General features: G+C 39.1%; 1 protein-coding gene across 2 annotated transcripts in view; it reads right to left on the reverse strand.

Annotated features, from left to right (window-relative positions):
* vps50 (VPS50 subunit of EARP/GARPII complex) overlaps nt 1-14,670 on the reverse strand; it is a 253,418-nt gene that overhangs the window by 206,675 nt on the left and 32,073 nt on the right. For both annotated transcript variants that reach the window (XM_079829018.1, XM_079829017.1), the window contains exons 6-9: nt 3,982-4,052; nt 2,535-2,652; nt 2,380-2,415; nt 1,985-2,067 (exon numbers count right to left, since the gene is read on the reverse strand). In XM_079829018.1, coding sequence (XP_079685144.1) covers nt 1,985-2,067; nt 2,380-2,415; nt 2,535-2,652; nt 3,982-4,052 — 308 coding nt within the window. The remainder of the gene's footprint in view (nt 1-1,984; nt 2,068-2,379; nt 2,416-2,534; nt 2,653-3,981; nt 4,053-14,670) is intronic.

Here is a 14,670-nt window from a genome sequence, read left to right on the forward strand (position 1 = left end):
AAAGTCTTTAAACGATTCGCTGAAGAACATGCGGTATACATGCTCCTCACATGCGATAGCCTACTAGCCGGACTTTTTCTTTATGTATACAGATGTGATGCAATGACGCAAAGAAATGCTTGAATTTCCAGCGGAAATCCACCATACCATTCTAATTATAACACATTATTACAAGCTTACAGTTGTGAATGGGGCTGAGGTAAGGAGATTTTAGAACACTGGCTTGTTGTGTACTTGCTCAAAAATTGTTTTTTGGATTATTTTTAACCAAAAAAAAGTTACGGACTGCAGGTTTAAGTAAAAGACAAAAATGCCAACAAACAGACTCTTGTCATGTTGGTTTTGCGATCTCGCTAGTTTCCAGTGATTTCTTTCCGATTCGTTTTCTGTTAAAACTTCCATTTGTTGGTAAAATGATGGGTTTGCGTGACGTTGTTCCAGAGAAGTTCCGTCAATAAGGAAGTGACTTAAACTGAAATTCATCGACTAGCCACTAGGGACAGGCAAAATCTCATTGAGCTCCATGTTAAAATGCCCAACTTTACAACAGAAAAAAACATGTTTATCATCTGGTACAAATTGTGCTTTTGGTCTTTATGGCTAATTTTGCCCTTCATGACAACTGTGAGGGGGGTGAATTTTTTTTTTAACTCATTCGTCTACATTATATAAAGCATTAAAGTCATGCATAATTAAGGGCGTGGCCACTTTGAGTGACAGGTGGATAGCCATTTATCTGCTGTCTGTTAGTCATCACGTCACCTCAGCTCCACCCATGTCGTGCCTCTTTGCCGATTTTCTGTTATCCGGGAGTGACGCGCGATGACGCGCTGCCAAGATGGCAACGGCCAGCTCAACCCTACTTTACTCTTCAAAACTGCTCTTCAGAATCCTATGGGTGACGTCACGGACACTACGTCCATATTTTTTTTACAGTCTATGGAAACAACTCTTCTTCTGAGAGTGGAAGAGAATGCTGTTCATGCACCCCCCCCCCCCCAACTACATTTTCCTGCCGGTACGGAGACTCGAATCCGTGACACTCTAACCATTAGGCAACAACTGGGCCACACAAAAGCAGGCATGTGTCCTATCAAAGCAGTGGGCATCAGAGGACTGCTGTATTAAATTAAGTCTGAGACATCATTATATAATAAGCCAAGTGATAAACAGTGGCCTTACAATGGCAGTCAAATTAAATGTAACTCAATTGATCTACAAAGGTCAACTACAGTACCAATTCAGTTACAGTAAACGGAGCATGAACTTTTTTCCCAGAAAAAATTCTGCCGCCTGTGCAGTATAACAATGCATTACTGTATACATTACTACAGTATGTACTTGCTTCACAATTCTTACAGTATCATTTACAGCTGACTGTGTTATATTGTCAGAATTGTCACAAAATCTCATGGCAGGTTCATTGATCACAGCTCGATAACACATTGGATAAATATTACAGGGATTATGGAGTGTGTGTGAGAGATGATTGTAGCAATCGCTGTTACTGTTCACAGTAACCATATACAAAGCTAAATAGACTGTAATAGCAGGGTTTAAAGACAGTAGGAAAAGGAAAATGTGAGTATCTTTTCTTTTCTATCCCTACATGTACTCGAGTGAAACGGCTTCTTGAACTAGAAAGAAATGTAGGGCGGGACTTGATTTTGTCCATCATTGGTTTTGCTATTGCTGTAATCTCATGTGAGTGACTGGTTGCCCCGCCCCGCCCAGCGCCAGTAAACACATCATCAGAGAAGAGAAGAGATATGATTATGGAGCACATGAATAAAAAAATTGGGTGCATGAATAATAATGATGTGCACAGATAATTGATTTAAAACATTGCAATATTCCATAAAAATTTTGAATGGTCAATTTTGATTTCATGGTGAAATGAATGGCTACAAATGCAATCAGTTCGTCATTCATTTAGTGAACTCAGGATCTGGATCTCTAGTTCTCTCTCTGGTTCTCCACCCACCTTATACAGTTGTAGTGCTTGAATGTGCTGGCAGCCTTTTGGCATTCTAAACACAGCTGGATGGCGCCTGGATAGTCCTCCTCCTGTAAAATGAAATGCTCCATTTTACCTGAATATCTTTTTCTAGACAATTTTTATAGGGCCAAAATAGAAAAACTGAGATAAGAGTTGGTTTGATTTCTATCATTACCATCACAATTACAGGAAAAAAAGCTCATATTCCAGTGAAATGTACATTTAGAGGACATAAACAGACTAGACACTTCAATTAGAGGGTGTAAGAGACAATCTTATACTAAAGCGTCTAATACCTTCTCAGTTGTTTATGAATTCTCTTTCAAATATGAGGTGTATTTGTGCATTGCACATTTGGGCAGATTTTTGTGCCAACTTACCTCCAGCATTTCACTCAGTCGAACATCAGTTCTTTGCTGTAAGAAAAGCAAGGAGAAGAAAGAAAGAGTGTCTGTGAAACTGGGCAGCAGGAAATTAACATGCAGAGTATAGAAACTCTCTGTTTAGCCATTAACAATGTTGATGAAGTGATTACCAGAGTCTTTATGGTCCTCAAAGACTTCAGCAATCCTGTTAACAGCTGTCGGCGTTTCTGATTGGCCAACAGCCCAAGGCTGGCTTCGGTGAAGCCTTCTTTAGCAGATCGAAGCTGCCTGGAAGCAGAATTACAGCATTTGCGCCGATTCTACAGCTCGTAAAAAATTTTAAGTAATAGTTGGCAAATTAATTTTCACCATTTAGTTGTTTTAAACTCGTTTTGACTTTCTTTCTTCCAAGGAATACATAAATAAAATGTTCTCCATGTTCTTTAAACAACTACAATGTGTGGGGACTAAAAGGAACACTCCACTTTTTTTGTAAATAGGCTCATTTTCCAACGTTCATTCATTCATTCCTGCGTAATAATCAAGGAACTTTGCTGCCGTACCATGGGTGCAGAGGCGCAATGATATTACGATATTATGATGATGTTAGCCATATCGGCCTAGAAAATCACAACTTTTCATTTTCCGTCAGTCTTAATACACGATGTAACTACAGAAGAGTCAAGTTTTTAATAGGACAAATATCTAAACTATTTGGTCCTTTTTGAGCGAGATGCTAACGGTCTAATCAGATTCAATGATCTATGCTAATCTATGCTAAAAGTGCTACTGCCTGACCCGGAGATCGGCTGAATGGATTCGAAAACTCTAAGGGGAGTTGGGGAGAAAATTAGCCTTATTTATTGTTTAAAGACCTTATTGTCGTCATCTCATCATTGTCCTGTTTTGGTAAGGGGAAAAAAAGCTTGGAGACGAACATATTTCGTCATAGATTTTGTTAACAGAATTAACACTAGGTATATATTAAGACATAAGAGTTTAGTAATGAGTTCCAGGAGCTTTATAAACCTTTCAACCTATAAATTTTGCTTTGTCCAGTTGTAGGATTCTTCCGCGATGTGCTTAATTTTCTCTTGGGTTCCATACACCAACTGTACCAGAAGTTGCGATAATCACTAAGGCTAAATGGCGAAACGATCGTCCATCGGTGCCTTTTTGAGCATTCATGAGGAAAGTGAAGATGTTAAATTCACTGAGAAATCCTTTCACCAAGCCAGTCTGAAAGATTTGTTCTGGCTGATCCACTTCTCAAGATCAACTCCCTGATAGAATAGCTCACTGGAGTGAATAATGATGTAAATCTCTCGCATGCCTGTTTTTCACACAAAGCTATCGTGCGACTTCAGAAGTCTTGGAATATTGTGCACGGGTTGTGTGGAAGATTTGTTGATACTTTTATAGACCTTTTTAAAACTTGGAAACTTTAAATCCCCATTCCAAGTCAATTTTTCTCTTTTTTTTTAGTTCCACTAAAGAAAGAAAGTCCATTTGGAACAACATATGGGTGAGAAACGATAACATAGCTTTAATTTAGTTGGTTTACTATTCCTTTAAACCTGATTTTCAACACTTTATAGCAATAAAAAGCTCTCTGACCTTCGTGCATTAGTGCAGATGACTGCCGCCAGCTGTAGGTTGGTCTGCAGAGATGTCACTCTCTCGAGCTCCTACAACAACAATGATTTTCAAGTTTTTTGACAGTTTATCCAGAACATTAGGCAACCATTACTGTGGCATCCTTTGAAGTAGACAAGACAATTGAGACAATGGCTATGACCTTCCTTTCATATAGCTGGATATTACCTCTCTCTGATAACTGTGAGTCCAACCTCTGTGCTTAATGGGTTCAGGCCAGAAACACTTCTATTAGGCATGTTTTTCAGGCCCGTTATGAACAATAAAGCGAGAGAGATGATAATGGCGACAAGCTTTCATTATGGGAATGAGAAAAGCAGCAAAATGAGAAAGAATGTGCTCCTTTAACCCACACCGGCATGTCCACAAACTAATAGACAGTTGAAGTTCATGGCTTTTCGCAAGCTTTTTTTCTTCCCCCCTCATACAATCTCGGTTTTGAAGAGCGCAGCTGTCACAGCCTGAGGTGAGCTCACGCTGAGTAACCCAGTCTTTCGACGCACATTAGATCTGGCCAACAGAGCCAGCCTTCAGCACTGAAACATCATCCCAGTGTCACGTTAAAGATAATTATTTGACCAAAGAATACGAGGTGGAAAAAATCGATTCCACAGAGAGGGCAGCTGAAACAGAGGCTCCTTATGCGAAGCATCACAAGGAGAACCGTTCATTCTTCAAAAGGCTATCAGTAGCAAATACCCTGAAGAATGCTGGAAGGTTTCTGAGAGATGAACAGGCCGTATTGAGCTTGTGCCTTGAGAACGTCCTGACTCAAAAATACAGTTGAATAAATGACAGCGCACATAGGAATAAAACAAAAGTGTAGTGTTTAATTTGTTCTGGCGTTCGGTCTACTGACAAACACATGGAAGGCGTGAGGTTAGCAGAGTGTCTGTGCCGAGAAAACACAGGCTGGTGGTTTAGCCAGGCATCTGCAGAATAAATTTGTGCGATTTATTCGACGGAATCTCTGTCTTTGTGAGACGGAGAGCTTTTGAAGTGCCCTTGGAGCTGCCCTCGCTAGAACCCAGCCATAGCCCCGCTGAGTCATAGGGTCCTTAAGGGATCCAGTGGGCTTCGGAGCTCAAACAAGAGTGACTCACTGTCTCCACATACACACCGCAGGGAAACACGGTTGTCACTCCTCTTCTGAGGGATGAATCCTGCTGAGTTTGATAAATCGCAAAGATTTTGGCACTTAAAAAACCCATTACAATTAAATTCACTCCCTAATGTAATTAAATATAATCCAGATCTACAACTAAAAATCAAACAGCTTAAACTGTTGGCATAAAGCTTGCTTGTTGGCACGTGCAAGACCAAAATGTTGCCAAAACAATCTCGATCACTGTAATTTCGGAATTGAATCATGCACTGCAAAGAGATCATCTTGTTAATCATTACTTTCCCAGAATTACACAAGCAATTTCATCTGAATTGATCGTCTTTATGCAAATATTAGGTTTCATGGCATTGAGTGAAAAGTTAAAAATAGTTAAACTTCTAAAAACATCTCGAGTTCTCCTACATTGGCCGCTTTTCTATCATCAGGCCAAACCACTCGTTGCTTAACTGTTCCATTACGTGCCGATCCGTTACAGATATGGCTTCATTTTCCACTTGTGGGCTTGATAAAAGGGCATGTTGGAATGTACAGACGCGGTATATGTAAATAGCAACCGCATTATGAAGGATAATTGGACAATATTATTAACTTGTGTTTACTTCGCTCAAATAGCACGCTTGGCCAGCTACAGAGAATCTGGTAGCCAGGCAACAAGAAATTGTCCAATCCTGAATGGCGATGTCACTACATGCATTCGACCAGCACAGTTAGCCAAGCTTAAGTAGAAATATAACTGTTCCTTGCCACTATTAGAACCGTTCGGCCTGATTGGCCAGCTATTGTGTTCCATACGAAAACGGAAAACGAAAGATTTTTGATCCGGGACATTTGGGAGACCATTCTCCATTAATGGTCCACACCATCTGGATTACCCAGGTTGATTCTTACAAATACTTGGGTGTACATATTGACTGTAATCTGTCTTGGAATGTACATGTGAGTTCTGTATGCACTTAGGTCCAACAGCGACTCTATTTTTTGTGAAGACTCAGGGTGTTTGGGGTTGGACAGAGGATACTGATGTTATTTGATCATGGTATACATGCTGTGATAGAGAGTGCATTACGTTATGGAATTGGAGCTTGGTTTGGTAACATAACAGTTAAAGGGGGGGGTGAAACACTCAGTTTCAGTCAATCTCATGTCAATCTTGAGTACCTATAAAGTAGTATTGCATCCTTCATATCTCCGAAAAGTCTTTAGTTTTATTATATTTATAAAAGAAAGATACGCTGTCTTTCCGGAAAAAATCGAGCGGCTGGAGGCGTATCGTGTGTGCAGAGCTAAAGAGTCACAAGCGCGCGCAGCTATTGCGTTGAGAGCGTCTGGAAGCTGTGACATCCTTAAACGTGAGGAAAAAAACTTTATCCTAAATAAACCATGGAGATCAATCAGATTTAGCCATACATATATGATCCAGAATCAGATCTAGAGGCTGAAATTGAACAGGACAAGCCACAACGACGACTACAGCAGGCAACTCTATGGTATGTACGTTACTTGAACTGTAACTGTAACGTATATACTTGCTTAGCGGCTTGTCATGCGTGAGTTTTACAACATTTGTGCGTTTACTCATGGTTTATGAGGATATAATTTGGTTTATGGACTATTATATGATTTAATGTTAGCAGTAGCAAGCGTAACTGTTTAGCATGTCAGACTAGTGCGTGTTTACATAGAAAACCAATGGAATAGTAGCGCATTTGAATGAACGAGTCGATAGCTAACAACACTAAGATATTTGAAGCAGTTTTCCTCACCGCCTGCTTCCAAAACACGAGTCACGACCGTGAACCTTAATCGCTGGAACTGCTCCATCTTTCAGCATTAGATGAGCTACAAATTCGGCGTTGAACTGGGCCTTGTTTATAAAACAATCGTTGCCGAATTGTAGGGAACAAACAAAACACTTGCACAACTCTGTTGCTGCTCCGGAAAAACAAAGTCCATCCTGCCCTGACAACCAAAAACACACATCTTTGGTGACATTGTTGATGTCGTGAAGTCCTGTGACTGCAGCGCAGCCCATAGGGCGCAGCCGAGCAAAGCGCTTTGATGGGCGTACTGCTTTCGCTCTCTCGCTCTGGTCTACGGGTGCGCGCGCGCCCTTCCGGGAGAAGTGCCCTTAGGACCCGTATAAGGAAATTCCGCCCTATTTAACGTCACACATGCCCATACTCGAAAAAAACGTTCCAAAACTTGTGAGAAACCGGAAGGAGTATTTTTGGCACAGTATGATATTATCATTTCAGTATGATAATAACAATGGTACATTTAATAAGATTAGAATATTTAACTTTTCCCTATAAAAAAGGTTTTTGCACAATACTGATGTTAATAAAAGTTAATGCATTTTATCTGCATATCAATTCAAGATGAAATTTTAAAAAAGCACTAAAATTTAGTGGACAGATGCAATGCCACAAACTCCAGGCTAAATTATAACACTCCAGCTCCTAGTATTAAAGTATCCAGTTGTCATTTTTGTTTAAATGCATTTATGCCCCCTCTGAGCAGCATTAAACAGTCCGTGTAAAGACACCAAAATGCCACTTCAGAAACACTTCTGTGCCAACTTTTCAATATAAATTGTATTGTTAATGTAACGGGGGCCAGCTAGTAGTCGCTAGAGGTTGCAGCCTTTAGCCTCCTTATTAGAACGTCCAAACAGGAGGGGTTACATTAAGTATAAATTGTATTGGCATAAGTAGGCCTATTGTTCGCTTACACACATGGTGTCATCAAATAGAAATCAACTGTGAACAAAGTTACGGCCTAGAAGGTTTTATTTCAGTCAGGACACTGTCTTAGAAGTTTGACATATGCTGCCAATGTGTGCTGTACACATCAAGGTTTTAGAAAAGAGCCCAAGTGATGTGATGCACCACTCTTTGACTATTTGTGTAATAGGTACAACAAATGTATCACAAGACATCTAAAAGCATGGGCGGCCTATAATACAGCTCAAAATCACGGCTGAAATCCCATCTTATCTCTAAAAGGCCTGGGACAAATGCAGGCTGCTGAGGTGTAAAATGGCTTGTGGCAAAACACCAGCAGACTTAAAAGCTCTTCAAATGGAGGAACACAAATAACCATACTTCACTCTACATCCATCTGCCGTGCTGTTGTCCGTTGTTTAAGACATCAAGGGTTTAGCGCTTTCTATTCATGTGTGCGTAGGTGACCCATTGACTATGTATGAGTGGGTTTTCCTGAAGCGTTCTCTTGTTAAGGTTACAAGACTAGTCCATACTTAGAACTTCAGAACATCAACTTCAGCTATAAATAGGTACAAATATTTATTTCAGTGATGTGGATGTTTTGTTTTTTTTATTCAATGTGCATTCTCAATGTTGTATAAAAATGTTGTATACGTTATTGTCCACCTCAATGACTGATGCAAGAAGAATATCTAATGCTTTTTGTGCTCGCTTGACTCAAGGGCAATTTGCTGTGACATGACTCTAGCAGCAATCTTTAAATGTTTTTGTTTCACTGTCCATTACACAGGCTGAGACTAAGGTCAGACGATTAATATCTTCATTCCATTCTGGATGAAGACGTGTGATGGGTGACACTTTCAAGGTTAAGCATGTCATTTCTGAGCCACTAGCATCATCAAATGGAATTAAATCCCCGTAAAATTTACGGTAAAAAACGGCAGAACTTTAAAAAAAAACAAAAAAACAGTACTTTATCGTAAAAAATACAGAAGCAACATTTTAGATTTTACAGATTTAAGTTAAATTTAAAGTAAATAACTAGTGATGCACCGATCATGATTTTACATGGCAGATTCCGTTGACGATTTTTTTTTTTTCAAGAAAACTGTCCGATTCCGATACCGATTTCCGATTTCCAATTATTTTTATTTTTTTTACACAATAAAAGAATGAAAGTATACATGTACAAGATGTTTATTTGGTATTTAACAGGCTAAATTGGCTTTTGGCTAATGAAAACAAGTTCGCAATCTGAAATTAACGGGAAATTGAATTGGAAATTAAAAGGGTGAAAGGTGAAATTAAAGGCAACAACTGCATATTCTGCAATCCAAACAAAGATGTTACTTAAATCAGCATTTGTTTTTAAATTCAGTGTAATGAAAAAAAGTATTTACCAGTGAAATTAAATAAAACCAAAGTATATAATTGTTCCAAAATGTTAAATCAAATATTGTTTAGTGCAACGAAAAAAACTAAGATGCTACAGCAGGTGCTTTTTAAATCAAATTAAGTCAATGTAATTTTAAGGTAAAATAAAAATGATCATCCTATAGGCTACAGAACTGATTTAATTTCAAAAGTGCATGCATGTCCTTCTTTAGGCTACAAAAATAAGTATTTCAGCTTTGTCACAAGTTAGCCTGTTTCGTTCTCATTCTATCAAACACGTGAGAAGCTGAGCTGAACAAACGCTCACTATCTACGCTTGTGCAGGAAAGCGGCTCTTCATTCCCTTCAGCGTATTTCATCTCTTCCCTCAGTTCTCCAGTTTCCGTTTGTAACACACAAGTGACATGTTCGCAAATGATTGCAATATAGGCGTGTGTGCACGCGGGCGCACTTCCGGAAAAATTGGCAGAAAAATACAAAGAAAACCGATTTCCGATTTTTGGCCGGTCAACCGGTGCATCCCTATAAATAACCGTATTTCATCAACTGAAATAATGTTAAATTACCAACCAATTGAAATACTACTATCTGTTATCCTTTGATATATACTGACAACCACCAATCACAGTGGTGATGAGTCACATGATGAATCAAAGGTTATCACAAGCAGCTTTTAGGCAGAGGTGGAAAGTAACGAATTACATTTACTCGCGTTACTGTAATTGAGTAGTTTTTCTGCGTACTTCTACTTTTTTAAGTAGTTTTAAAAATCTGTAATTTTACTTTTACTTAAGTATGTTTTGTTTGAAGTACTGTACTTCGCTACATTTTAAACCAAATCCGTTACTGAGTAAAAATAAATAATACAAAGGGATGAAAATCGCGATCCGGAAATGACTGCATTGAATTGAAGAGCAGGAGAACGAACATGCAAAAATCACAAAAAGATGGAGACGGAGGGACAAGACAGACGTCAGACCCAGCTGAAAGCGAAACGGCATCGTGAACCCCTGGATAGTATGGAAATACTTTGGATATAGACAAAAAATAGCCGGGTATTGTCCTGGAGGATATCAAATTAGCAAAAAATGTTAATGCAAAGGAGGAAACGCATTGAACATGTTCGGGAACACCATCCCTCTGTGCGGATAACTGGATATAATAATAACCATAATTGAATAATACAGTTTATTTATTAAATAATTAATACCGTGATGCTGTGAAATTGTTGTTTTCATATCATGAACATCTCATTCTATTACAACCCCACACGGGAGAGTCTCCCACCCCGCTGTTAAAAAAAGTAACTCAGTAACTTTTACTCTGAGTGCATTTTAAATGAACTACTTTTTACTTTTACTTGAGTACATTTTTAGACAAGTACTTTTATTTCTACTTAAGTAAAATTTCATTGAAGTAATAGTACTTTTACTTGAGTAGAATATTTTGTTACTCTTTCCACCTCTGCTTTTAGGAGGACGATACTAATAGAAGGTGCACGGTGTCATTCACACAAACACTAAACACCATCATGGTAACACACATGACATTTTAAAAATGCAATAAACATTCATTTATCAATATTAAATGTAACAAAACCATAGTGTACATAAATGATTAGAAAAAACTAAGACGACACAGTTATTTCAACGAAAATATGAAATGTGAAGCGTCATGCAGTGAATTCTGGGAATGTCAATATACGTTTTTTTCACTGTAAATTACACAACGACTTGCTCTTTTTCACTTCCAAAAACTGTAAATTTAACGGTATTTTACTAATAAATGTAAGGTTAGATCTATTACAATTATTCACTGTATATAGTACGGAAACTTTCTGTTAACCAGTTAACTGTTTTTAACCGTAGTATTTTTACAGTCTTTTACCTTTAAAAATCACGATACATTTTTTACTGGGGTATTCAATTAAAGTTTCAAGAGATCCAGTCTCTATATTTCCTTCCCGGCGGAGGTCGGGACAGTACTTTTTTGGAACAGTTATATATTTCCATTGGACCAGCCATAGTACTTTGTAAAAAAATAATAATAATAATTTACAACAAAAATTCTTACACACTGAAAATTGTCATCAAAGATGGGAATCTTGGGCACAGACAGCCAAAGCAGTGATGTTTACCAGATTTTACCTATATTTACCAAAAGTAAATATTTCTACCGACTGGATATGAATATAAAAAGGTTAGATAGTTAAGAGATCATTTTTTTCTTTTTTTTTTACATTTACATTGGCACATAGAAGTCATTGGGACTGAGAAAACATTCTGGAGATGCAGGGTTTATTTTAATATTTATTTAATATAATTAATATAATAATACTACTAAAACAGTACTCTCATCATGAGCACAAAACAAATTTAACTAGTAATTTCAAAGTATTTTGTCTTCCCTTGCCATCGCTAAACAATTTTCCAAATGATAAAATGTTTATTATGAAATGCTCTTAATATGCTGATTAATAATGCTAAATGTATGGGGGGGGGCTTCTAGAGGGCGTAACATGTTAACTTGTCACTTAAAGGTGCACTATGTAAAAAAAATTAAAAAAAAATCAGTAAAATATCCAAAAACCACTAGGCCAGAATTATATATTTTGTTCAGTTAAGTACTTACAATCCCAAATGTTTCCAACTATTTGTAAATCGTGAGAAATTGCTATTTTAACCAAGGAACCGGAACATGTGAGAGAGTCGCCTGTCGATGGCGTCATATCTGCGTTACCCTGGGCTTCCGGTTTAATTTTGCAGAAACGCTTTACTCTCACCGCAGTGTGCAACAAGTGTCATAGCAGCCGCCGAGCGAACGTCATAACTTCATTTTCAATACACTCAGATGTATCTAATATGATAAACAGAGCTGCGTTACCTCATAAAAGGAAAAGCGGAAGTGGCACCGGCAACTGTGTCATAATAAAAGTCCCGCTGCTCGCAAGGCGTGTGTTCCGCTCTTCATATTAACAATCGCTCCAGTGGCCTTGCTCAGCTCCACAACACTCAGTCCTGCTCTGCTTCATACTACAGTAACGTTAATGATCGCATCCATGAACATGATTTCTGCCCGAGTCCTATCCTGACTGTTTTCCACCGGCTGTGAGGTGAAGACCACATATCCCAAGATTCTGCGCTCAAATGTGGCGTCATCAAACTACGCCTTTGTTTTGAACAGGCGACCTCTAGTGGACGGAAAAGTTACAAAGTGCAGCTTAACGTTCTCGTTTTCTGCAGCGTTTAGCAAATGTATCTATTTGCGGCATGTTTCTGCTACTGTTGTTAAAATAACCATGTCATCTGCCGCTCTTAATGTGGCGCTTTACGTCTTTAGCAGAAGAGACAAGCAATGCGCGTGGAGTGGAAATGGCTTGAATAAAGCGTGTTTGGCTCTAGATAAAAATATTAGAGTATGTAGAGCCGAAAGATCATTACCGTAAACAGCCTGGAGCGCTTGTGGTGTGAACTGCTCCCTTGTTTTGATGCTCTGTTCACTTTAAACAGTAGAAACGGTAAAATGGCGCAATTATGTTCCCAGATGGAACCAAGCCGGGGTTCGGAAATGGACTGCGGTCCGCCATTTGAATACAACTGGACTAAAGTATAACTGTATATCTCCTGTTGTTTCGACAAACTAGCCAACTCACAGTAAACAGCAAAATCAGAACAACTTGAGCTATTGTACAGTATGACCTATACAGTTGAACTGCAAGAAAATTAATCTGTAGTTTCTTATAGGTCCCATGGCATGAAATTTTTATTTTATGAGGTTTTTCAACATTAATATGAGTTCCCCTAGCCTGAATATTGTCCCCAAGTGGATAGAAATGTTGATCGGTGTAAAACCAAGTTCTGGCTGTCTTTCTCTGCCTTGAAGAGAAAAATGACAGGCCAGACGAGCCAATCCTGAAGTCTCCTGGTTTGACGTCCAAGCAGGAACGGTTACCTCCCTACCTCCGAGAATCTGGCACGCCCATGCAAACGCTCGAGAGATCATTGCTTGTGAACGAGTGAACGCTGGCAGTTTCTCAGTGTTTGGATGTACAAATGAAAACAGAAGTCTTTTTTCAGTTCCTTCTGATCTGTGATCAGTGATTTCTGATGTGTAGCTAATTATTTATTATTCGTGCACACGCTGCGGCTTCTCTCTCTCCAGACAGAACGGTGTTTTCTATCTTGTGAGTCAGTGTTTTTGTACGTTCTCATCGCGTCTATCTGTTCTACAATGTGCATACAGTCGTTTCTGCTCAACATCAGCAGAGTCAGATCTTTAGAGATAAACCTTACACACGCCGAGGCTCGTGCTGCACTGACCGGTCGGCCTCCAACATCCCCGACCCCAGTACTGCATCTGGCCCACAGCGGAGGCACCAAACGCGGCGCGAGATTAAGCAGAAGGGGGGTAAGCGTGAGGGTATCTGGGCTAGGCTAGCCAGCTATTCCCACAATAAACTGGATTACATTTGATTACTGCTGTTGTGTCTTTGTTTGCGCTGTGTACTCAATGCGCGTCACTGACGCTTTCCATATGATAGAAACATATCTAAAAATAATGCTATAATCAACACTTACTCATAACTCGTTCATCTCGACAGCTGTAATGGTACTTTGCATGTGTTACAAAGTTGATAATAATGATGAAGACGGACTCGATGTGACTGGGACTCGTGTTTATTCAGAACTCTCAGATACGAACACAATAAACTTGCGCTGACTGACAGCGCTCTCATAACTCAGTAGGTAAGTTACTATAAATAATTTTGTTAGCAATCGCTGAGCTCCGTCTCTGGTACATTAGTGATGTCCGGTTCGCGGACGATCTTTCTTTTGAACCGGTTCTTTTTAGTGAACCGAATCAGTTCACCAAATCGGACTGAATCGTTCTAAACGGTTCGCGTCTCGAGTCTGCGCTGATCCATAATTTACTAAAGTTACTAACTTTCTGACATGAGTGACAGTCCCTCCGACTAGAAATAGACTAATAACCTGAAGTATATGCTGTAACTACAACAGTTCACTGAACTGAGACTGACAGAACCGATGTGAAGTGAACTCCGGTCCATCCATCTCTCTGGCAGCAGCTCGTGCCTCGTAGACCTCGTTAAACCACTCCCCCTCCGCTCATATCAAATGCAAAGATGTCAGCCAATCACAACAGTGGGCGTTTTTACTGAAGTCTCACAGCAGACACGCCTCTTGTAACAGGGCCTTCAGCCACAGGGCAAACAGCAGTATAGAAAAAATGCCTTTTATTTCTAAATTATGACATTTTATGATGTAAAAATCATACTAACAATATAAGTACACCTCAGGAAACATTATAAAATAATAGAAAAATGCCATGCCATGGGACCTTTAAGGACAGTTGAGATTTGAAACTTAGATTGATGCGGAGATG

Source organism: Gobio gobio (genome assembly GCF_949357685.1).
Source record: "Gobio gobio genome assembly, chromosome: 11".
NCBI lineage: Eukaryota > Metazoa > Chordata > Actinopteri > Cypriniformes > Gobionidae > Gobio > Gobio gobio.